A 10,871-nucleotide genomic window follows, 5' to 3' on the forward strand; every position below is an offset into this window, starting at 1 on the left:
AACCCATCAGGAAGGCAGGTGGAAGCCCAACTTGTGAGATTCCATGATTTGCTCCCCCTGGAACCTAATATAGATCCTCTGACTGTGACCAACTGAGGACAGGGCTTCATTTCAACCATGTAGCGAAAGCTAAGCACTAATTTCAAAGTCTCTTCACTTACCTTGTGAGAGGGAACAGTGGCTTCAATTCACATTGAAGTTGAATGTCTATTTTGAAATTCAGAAAAAGGTGAAGAGAGAGAAGTTTGAGTGCTCACATAAAGGAGGGTGGAAAGTAAGAAAGTAGAACCCAGGGGGATCATTTTCCACAAAATGTATTATTTACCACTTTGCCTGTATAGCTGTGTTTGAAACTTCTCAAATAGGTGGCTTCTTGCTCTCTCGTATGTTTATGTCAGATATCACCTTAAAGAGAAGTGAAGCAGGAAATTGCATTTTCTGGGTCATGTAAAAAATAATCACAAATAATTATCACCATCCATCCTATGATTTTTGGCTGAAGTTTATGCTCCCGTGAATTCATTTTACTTAAATTAGCGTTTGCCTAAATTTAAGATTCAATCAACTCTGAGAGGCAAAGAACATCAATTCCATTATAAACTATTAACTTGTTTAGATATAATAGTCTTATATCATTTCAAGAAGACCTTCCAAGAAAAAAGTCTCAAAAGTTATCTGTTTGGTGAAATCACACAGAAAATATTAGTTAATTATATACATGACTGGATAAGATAGATTAATGAAGATAGGATGAAAGGCAGGTCCAGTGCTGCAAGGCAGAGATGGTCTGGGTAACTATTTTTGGAAATATAGAACCTTTGATGTTCTGAGGCCACCTGAAATGGGAAGAAGGGCCAAATTCCTGTGGTTTGTATGCATGGAAGACAAACTTCAAATATGTCAATATTTTCCTTAAAATCTTCTCTGATTTCTGCTATTTCGCTTCCCCTTTAACCACCAATATTGGTGACCAGAGTTGATGGAGTGGTTAATAATATCAGAAAAGTAAATTATTTTTAGCACATGCATTTAGGGTCTAAGAGAAGAAGGAGGATCTCAGACTACTGAAGTCTATCTACTATGATGTGCTTTTACCCATTCCTCCCCAGACTGAGAACCTCTTAGCTCCTGGTTTCAGTTTTCCAGACCAATGCAGATTCCACAGTCGCTGTAGACATAGTGCTAGAGAGCATAGAGAGGATTTATTTAGTAGATGCTAAAAACAGTTGAGGATAAGAGCCTCAAAGGAGAGAAATATCTACAAAGGTCCTAGTGGTTGTAACTTAGTCTGCAGTACAAGCAAAAGATGACGAGAGAACTTAAGGCAAAAGGAGTTGCCTAAGACAAGTAGGTACAGAAGACTAGATAAAAACAGAAACTGGAAATCTCCAGAGGGGAATGTGGGGAACCTTTAGAGAAATCATAGGAGTCTGAATCTTTCTGGCACAAAAGTCATCTTCTGGCTCTAGTCTTACCATAGTATAAGAAGTCATCTTCGGTCAGGTGTTCACTATGCACCGGAGAGCCACTATTTCTCTAGCCTAATTTTAGAATGCATACAGGTTTTCTATTCACAAGCTTCCAGGAGGGCAGGAAAATGTCTACTCTCACTCACTAAATACAGTGGGGCACATTCAAATTCTGAAAGGAGCACAAGAGAGACTTCTCTCATGTCATGTCAGACCCAATCATAGAGGCTACTACTCACTTATCTTTCTGAGTTTACACACTGGACAAAGAATATCAGTGAATTGAGTGATTTTTCAGATACAATCTAGCTGAAGGGAATCAGATAGTCTGGTGGATCTCAGCAGTGCAAGGAAGCTGTAATCCCTGAGGTCATGGTCTGAAGCCAAACTTTAAGCTCATTAACTGGAAGAGTGAAGTTTGTAGAAGTCCTAGGGGATTCTCACAGATATAGGCTATAGAACTTTAGGGATGAAGTTTTAACTGGCCTTTGAAAGTAGGCAAGCCGGGAAGTCTTTTCCTGCTGGCCACTTATTAGGAAATTATTAAGGAAGGTATATAGTGAGATATAATTAACCTAACAGGTGACTTTCCCACATCATAAGGAACTGTATCTTTAAACAGCTGGGCCGAACATTTTCTGATTAAATCTATTAAAAAATCAGAAACGGTTACTTATTCAACTATCTGACTCATTGGATGCATCTGTGAAACCTCATTCTATGCAGTAGTATGGCAAAGAGCAGTGTGGAGACTAACATGATCCCAGGTCCAGCCTCACATCCTCATGGGAGGCATCTTTATCTCTGAAGATGAGTTGTTGGACATTAATGAGAAATTTCTCAGCTTATATGGAATTTTTTCTTTAAAATGTTTCCATTTTTGGAGCCTGGGGAGGGGACAAAAAAAGTTTCTATTTTTATTAAAAAAATTTAAACTTGAGATATAATCAACACGTAACATCGTATAAGTTTAAGGTGTAAACGTGTTGATCGATACATTCGTATATTGCAATATGAGTGCCATTGAAGTATTAGTTAACGCCGAATAATTATAATATATAATTATAATCATAATTACTTAGTAAATTAAAATATATATGTCACATAATTATAATTTCTTTTTTTTTGTGGTGGGATCAAGAGCTAATCTCTTAGCAAGTTTGATGTTTGTAACAATACAGTACTGTTGCTTATAATCACTGTAAGGAATTTTAGATCCTCAGGGTTTATTTATCTACTGGTTGCAAATTTGTATCCTTAAACAAAATCTATCCAATTTCTCCATCCCCTCAACCTCTTGTAACCACCATTCTATTCTCTCATTTTACAAGTTTGGCTTTTTTTAGATTTCATATGTAAGTGATATCTATCATACAGGATTTTTCCTTTTCTGTCTAACATATCTCATTTGGCATAATGCCTTCAAGGGTCATCCATATTGTTGCAAATGGCAGGATTTTCTTCTTTCTTGTGGCTGAATAATATTCTCTGTGTGTATGTATATGTGTGTGTGTGTGTGTGTGTATGAGTGTATATATTATATGTATGTGTATATATATTATCATCTGTGTATATGTGTGTATACACACACATACATATAATAATATATATCTTATTCATATGTTCTTCCACTGATGTATATTTAGTTTGTTTCTGTCTTGGCTATTGTGAATAATGCTGCAATGAATAAGGGGGTGCAGATATCTTTTCCAGATATTGATTTCATTTCCTCTGGGTATATACCAGAAGTGGAATTACTGCATCATATGATAGTTCTATTTTAATTTTTTGAAGAACCTCCATACTGTTTTCCACAGTGGCTGAACTAAATTACATTCCCACCAACAGTGTACAAGGGTTTCCTTTCCTCCACAGCCTCACCCTCACTTGTTGTTTTGTTTTGTTTTGTTTTGTTTTTAATTTACATCCAAGTTAGTTAGCATATAGTGCAACAATGATTTCAGGTGTAGATTCCTTAGTGCCCCTTCCCCATTTAGCCCATCCCCCCTCCCACAACCTCTCCAGTAACCCTCTGTTGTTCTCCATATTTAAGAGTCTCTTATGTTTTGTCTCCTCACCCCCGTGGTTTTATATTATTTCCGCTTCCCTTCCCTTGTGTTCATCTGTTTTGTCTCTTAAAGTCCTCATATGAGTGAAGTCATATGATGCTTGTCTTTCTCTGACTAATTTCACTTAGCATAATACACTCCAGTTCCATCCACATCGTTGTAAATGGCAAGACTTCATTCTTTTTGATTGCCAAGTAATACTCCATTGTATATATATACTACATCTTCTTTATCCATTTGTCCATCGTTGGACATTTGGGATCTTTCCATACTTTGGCTATTGTTTATAAGGCTTCTATAAACATTGGGGTGCATGTGTCCCTTTGAAACAGTATACCTATATCCCTTGGATAAATACCTAGTGGTGCAATTGCTGGGTCGTAGGGTAGTTCTATTTTTAATTTTTTTGAGGAACCCCCATACTGTTTTCCAGAGTGGCTGCACCAGCTTACATTCCCACCAGCAGTGCAAAAGACATCCTCTGTCTCCACATCCTCGCCAACATCTGTTGTTGCCTGACCAACACTTGTTATCTCCTCTTCTTCGTGGTAGCCATTCTAGTAGGTGTTAGGTGTTTTGATTTGCATTTACCTAATGATTAGTGATGTTGAGCATCTTTTCATGTACATATTGTCCATTTGTATGTCTTCTTTGGACAAATGTTTATTTAGGTTATCTGACCATTTCAAAATCAGGTTGTTTTGTTTTTCTTTTTGGTTATTGAGTTGTAGGAATTCTTTATACATTTTGGTTATTAGCCTCTTAGCCAGTATACGGTTTGCAAAAATGTTCTCTCATTCTGTAGGTTGCCTTTCACCTCATTGATGGTTTCTTTGCTGGGCAAAGGCTTTTATATTTTAATGTAGTCCTACTTGTTGATTTTTGCACGTTTGGTGTCACATCTAAAAAATCATTGCCCAGATTAATGTCAAGGAGCTTCTTCCTTATGTTTACTTCTAGAAGTTTTACAGTATCAGGTCTTATGTTTAAATCTTTGATCCATTTTGAGTTAATTTTTGTGAGTGGTGTAAGATAGGGGTCCAGTCTTGTTTTTCTGCTTATAGTTATCTGGTTTCCCAGCACCATTTGTTGAAGAGGCTATCTTTTCCCCATTTGGAGTTCTTCGTTCTCTTGTCAAATATCAGTTGACAGTATATGCAGAAGGTTAATTTTGGGCTTTCTATTTTGTTCTATTTTGTTTCTATTTTATTTTTATGCCAACACCATACTGTTCAATTATTATAACTTTGTAGTAAAGTTGAAATCAGCAAATGTGATGCCTCTGGCTTAGTTACTCTGTTTCAGGATTTTTTGGCTCTTTGGGGTCTTTTGTGGTTCAATACAAATTTTAGGATTCCTTATTCTATTTCTGTGAAAAATGCTTTTATTTAGGTAAATGCCCAACAACAGTGAAATCACTGGATCATATCAGAAAACTATTTTTAATTTTTTGAAGGACCTCCAGACTGTTTTCCATAGTGGCTGCACCACTTTGCATTCCCATTAATTGTGCATGAGGCTTTCTTCTTCTCCACAACCTCGCCAACACTTGTTTCTTGTGCTGAGTTTAGCCATTCTCACAGGTGTGAGGTGACATCTCATTGTGGTTTTGCTTTGCATGTCCCTGATGATGAGTGATGTTGAACATCCTTTCATGTGTCTGTTGGCTATCTGTATGTTTTCTTTGGGAAAATGTCTGTTAATGTCTTCTGTCCATTTTTAAAAAAATATTTATTTATTTTTGAGAGAGAAAGAGACAGAGCATGAGCAGGGGAGGGTCAGAGAGAGAGGGAGACACAGAATCCTTAGGCAGGCTCCAGGCTTCAAGCTGTCAGCACAGAGCCTGACAAAGGGCTTGAACCCACAAACCCCAAGATCACGATCTGAGCGGAAGTCAGATGTTTAACCAACTAAGCTACCCAGGCACCCCTTTTGTCCATTTCAATTAGATTCTTATTTTGTGTGTGTGTGGAGTTGTCTAAGTTCTTTATATATTTTGGATATTAACACTTTATTGGATATATACAAATCAGAGTGAAAAGTAGGATATCAATACATATAGTATAGACATGGAAAAGATAATAAAATGAATATTATGAGCCACTTTAATTGTTAACAAATCTGAGAATTTATGTGACTGGGCCAATTTCTCTAAAAACACATTTTTTCCAAGTCTGGCAGAAGAAGCAGAGGTCTGAATCATTTAATAGGTATTAAATAACTTGAATTCATTATTTTAAAAAAGCTCTTAGAAAGAAAACCCCAATCATATTAGTTTAATAGTGAATTCTTATGAATATATGAAGAAGTAACAACCAATATTACACAATTCTTCCACAGAATAGAGAGGATGCATCTTAATTCTTTTTATGAGTCTATTAAATCTTGATAATAAAACCGATGTGAAGTTTTACCTTTAATGTTTACTTATTTTTGAGAGAGACAGAGCACAAATGGGAGAGGAGCAAACAGGAAGGGAGACACAGAACCCAAAGCAGGCTCCAGGCTCTGAGCTGCCAACACAGAGCCTGATGTGGGGTTCGAACTCACAAACCATGAGATCACAACCTGAGCTGAAGTCAGACACTTAACCAACTGAGCCACCCAGCTGCCCCGTGAAGTTTTATCTTTAAAAATCAACTAATAGAATTGACCTTTCTAACTAATGAAATTAGAAAATCTAGATGATAGCTCAATAGATACAGGAACACCATTTGATAAAACTTGACATAATTTATGCATAAAACACTTAGCAAACTATGAAAAGGAAAGAAAACTTTCTTAATCTGAAAAAGTTGATCTACAAAAAAAAAACCCTTAAAATTAAGGAATGAATTTAACAAGTTCACTGATACATAAAAATAAATTATATTTTGCCATACCAATAAAATCACACATAGAATAACATTTAAAAATAATACTGCTTAAATAAGTTAAAAAACATTAAATGCCCAATAATACATTTCACAAAAGGTACAAAAAACCTCTATAATAAAAGCTATAATATATTTCTGAGAGAAATTAAAAAGACCTAATTAAATGGAAAGTTATAACTTGGTTAATTGGGTGACTCAATATTGTGAAGATGCCACCCCTTTTCAACTTGATCTATAGATTCAGACACAATCAAAATCCTGGACATTTTTGCTGTTGATAAGCTGATTCTAAAAACTTGTCTGAAAATACAAAGAACCAAGCACATCCTGAAGAATTGTGTTACAAGGAACCCTTCTACTTCCAAACTTCGAAGCCTGTTATAATGATATAATAGTAAACATAGTTTGTTATTGGTACAAAAGCAGACAAACTAATCATGGAACAAAATGGAAGAAGATTCAGAAACAGACCCACACATATATATGATTTATGATAAAAGCAATATTACAGTGCAGTGGGAACATAAATGGTGATGGGTAAATGCATTTCCATTTGGAAAAGATGAATCTTGACCTTTATCACACATTATGCACAGAAAGCAATTCCAGGTGGATTATAATAAAGCACTAAAGCTTAAAAAAAACCAGAATATTTTCATAAACTAAGAGTAAGGAAAAAGATTTTAACACAGCACAAAAATAGCAAGTATATTATAAAGGAAAAATGATTAATTGGGGTTTATTACAATTAAGAATTTCTCTTCATCAGAACAACATTAAGGGAATGAAAGTCAATCCACAGGGCAGCAGAGGAAAGGGTGCTTAGCTTTATTAGCCATCAGAGAAATGCAAAGTACAGCCTTAAATGGAATCACAACTCACCCACTAGAATTATGAAATGAAAAACATAAAAATACCATGTGTATTTTATGGAGCAACTGGAATTCTCATAAACTACTATGGGAATATACAATTTTACAACCACGAAGGGAAAGTTCTTGGAAGTATGATGTATACCCTATTATCAAACAAAGCCATCTCTAGGTATATACTTAAACAAAGCAAAACAAAAGTATCTATGCTCATTAAGGGATGTGTACAAGAATACTGACAGCTACACTAGTCATAACAGCCATAAACCAAAACTACACACATATCTTTCAACAGTAAAATGGGTGAATAAATTATATGTTCACACAGTGGAAAATAATGCAACACTGAGAATAAACAATGAACAAATACATTATACCTGAAGAGTTAGCTCTCTAAGTGTAATATTGAGTACATTAAATCAGGCACAAAAGAAAAAGAACTAGATGGTATGATTCCACTTCTGTGAAGAGCAAAAGAAGACAAAAGTGATATATGGTATTGTATTACTTGTGAGGGTGGCATCGTGTTGCAAAGGGAGACTTGATTTGGTTGCCAGCTTTTTGGTCATATTCTCTTTGAGAAAATTGATTGTGTTGTATACTTATATTCTGTGCACTTTTTGTATGTATGTCATATTTTGGTAAAAATAGGTCAAAAATGATTCATGTCTATATATTATTGAGACTGCTCAATAATTTGTTCAATTCCGATCTCTATGTATAGAAAAAAATTAGAATAAGATATACTGAGTCTGGGTGTTAAATTATATACTAAGGCATCTGTCAGCATTTAACAAGATAGGCATTCAGCCAATTTTACTTAACATCAATTCAACAGATATCTGCATGCATGCAGTACTAGCCTAACACCTAATCATCTCCATCCAGTTTGCTACCTGTACTATTGCAAAAACTTTCCCAAGGTTCTTCTCAGTGCATTTTTAACCTCCTTGTTTTTCAGGCTGTAGATGAGGGGATTCACTAGGGGAGTGACCACACCATACTGTATGGAGAAGATGAGCTCCAGAGGTGAGCCTGAGGTTGGCATGAGATAACGGAGGAAAGCTGAGCCATAGAAGAAGCTCAATGCAGTGAGGTGAGAGGAGCAGGTGGAGAAGGCCTTGCTTCTGCCTGAGGTGGAGCTAATGCTCAGGATGGTGGAGACAATGCGCACATAGGAGAAGAAAATCAGGAAGAATGTACCACCACCATGCAGGAGTGTAGAACAGACCAGGACAGTGAGGCTGGTAGAGACATCAGAGCAGGACAAAGGGAAGAGGGAGGGCAACTCACAGCTATAGTGATGGATGATTTTCGCTTCACAGAAATCCAAGTTCATTGTCAGGGGGATGTTAATAAGTGCATCTAGAAACCCCAGGCTCCATGAGCCCCATACAAGCTGCATATACAGCTGATTATTCATTACCCGGCCATAGAGGAGTGGGTGACAGATAGCAGCATAACGGTCATAGGCCATTGCTGAGAGTAAGCAGACTTCTGTTCCTCCAATGTCAAACACAAAGAAGACTTGAGCCAGGCAGCCCCCAACTGAGATGGTTTTGCTCTGAGACAGGAGGTTCTCTAGAAGCTTGGGCACTATGGCAGTAGAGAGACAAAAGTCCATGAAAGAGAGGTGGCTTAGGAAGAAGTACATAGGTGTGTGGAGATGGGGATCTTCCCTGATGACCAACAGCATCGATAGATTTCCCATTATAGTAAAGAGGTAAATTCCAAGGAAAAGCACAAAGAGCAGAACCTGGACGTGGGAGTCAACAGACAGGCCAAGGAGGATGAACTCTGTGATGGTGCTGTGGTTCTTCAAAGCCATTTAGAGGGAATATTCCCTAGAAGTAAACATAGGCAAAAACTTAAACCTCTGATGACCACATTCAATTACCAGAGGAGGGGGGTTTGAACCCAACTAACTTATATTTAATATTTGCCCTCATTGAATCTTTGGATCCTCTCTTCCCATACAGATATTCTGCTTCATCTGAATGGGTCAATCTCAGTATGATATTATCCTATAGTTGATATTCTATCTCAGAGATTGCTGAAGAAATTCACAAAATTTTTTTTTTAATTTTTTTTTCAACGTTTATTTATTTTTGGGACAGAGAGAGACAGAGCATGAACAGGGGAGGGGCAGAGAGAGAGGGAGACACAGAATCGGAAACAGGCTCCAGGCTCTGAGCCATCGGCCCAGAGCCCGACGCGGGGCTCGAACTCACAGACCGCGAGATCGTGACCTGGCTGAAGTCGGACGCTTAACCGACTGCGCCACCCAGGCGCCCCAGAAATTCATAAATTAAAAAAAAAATGTTTATTTATTTATTTTGTGTGAGAGAGAGAGGGGGGTGGAAAGGGGCAGAGGGAAGGAGGGAGAGAATCCTACGCAGGCTCAGTGCTCAAACCCACAAACAGTGAGGTCATAATCCAAGCCGAGATCAAGAATCAGTTGCTCAACCAACTGAGCTACCCAGGTGCCTCGGAATTCACAAATTTGTCCAGACCAGGACCATGACTAATTTAGTCAATTCTTTTCATTGAAACTTGTTAGCAGTGCCTGTAATTTGTATATTTTAGTGAACTGTCTATAATGGATGTTGCAACACTTGTCATTTCTCTTCTGTCACTGAGTTTCTTACTCCCATTTAAAACCTTGCTAGGTTGCATAATTGCTCAATGACATTATTTTGTCTTTCTTTAGCTTTTTTACAATCACTTTCATCTTTGCAGCAAGACTGAAATGTAATCATGAATGTAATGCATCATGAATCATGAGTGTAATTCATGTAATCATGAATCTTAGTGCATGTGTGCCTGTGTGTGTGTGCATGTGTCTTTCTTTGCCTTTGTATGTTGGAGAACAGAGTAGCATGAAAAAGGCAGAGCTTGCTGGATCCATTTTACAGAAGAGAAAATGGAGTATCAGAGGTTATATTACTTGTCTAAATTGCCAATTTCAACAGTCAGCATTTGGTTGCACAGCATTTGGTTGCTCTCCAAGACAAGAGGTATCTCGTAGATATATCCTACCATGTCTTCCAACCAAAGCTTGGCAGTGAATGTCCTCCATCACCTGGTATCTATGTACCTATAGAATTGTCCATATACTTCCCTCTAGAAAGCCCCAATTCTGAGGGCAAACGAGTGTTGTTTTCCTCCGAGTACTTCATGGACATCCTTTCTTTCTGCCTTTGCTCAAGCATCAGCTCTATCTGGAATGCCCTGTCTTTAGATCCAAATCTTATTTGTTTTTTGACATTTACCTTAATTTCAACTTTTCCCCCCGAGATCTTCATTGATCATTATCTTTCTGAATTCACCATAATATGTAATAATAGGAGAACTACTTATTATTGAGTGCCACATAAGTCCTAGGTACTTCTACTAAACTCCAGATGCAAGTTGAAGTAAATCATTATGTAAAGATTTTTTAAATAAGGAAACAAAAGTATTTGAGTATCATCCCAAATGATTAATACCATGATTCCAACTCTGAACTCTTTGATCATGAAGACTGAATTTTTTCTATACTGAGTCTCTACCTCTTTTCTGAAGAGTTTCTTAAGAATTCTTGTT

The 10,871-nt window shown here is 37.1% G+C and overlaps 1 protein-coding gene across 1 annotated transcript; it reads right to left on the reverse strand.

Annotated features, from left to right (window-relative positions):
- Positions 1–8,187: 8,187 nt before the first annotated feature.
- Positions 8,188–9,114, reverse strand: LOC121039059 (olfactory receptor 8S1-like). Its single transcript, XM_040489060.1, has one exon. The coding sequence runs from the start codon at positions 9,112–9,114 to the stop codon at positions 8,188–8,190; it is 927 nt and encodes a 308-aa protein (XP_040344994.1).
- Positions 9,115–10,871: the final 1,757 nt, after the last annotated feature.

Source organism: Herpailurus yagouaroundi, unplaced genomic scaffold (genome assembly GCF_014898765.1).
Source record: "Herpailurus yagouaroundi ecotype Mexico unplaced genomic scaffold, PumYag 166, whole genome shotgun sequence".
Taxonomy (NCBI): Eukaryota; Metazoa; Chordata; class Mammalia; order Carnivora; family Felidae; genus Herpailurus; species Herpailurus yagouaroundi.

Coding starts and splice junctions, on each gene's coding strand:
- LOC121039059 (XM_040489060.1), bottom strand. CDS start 9,114: ATGGCTTTGAAGAACCACAGCACCATCACAGAGTTCATCCTCCTTGGC.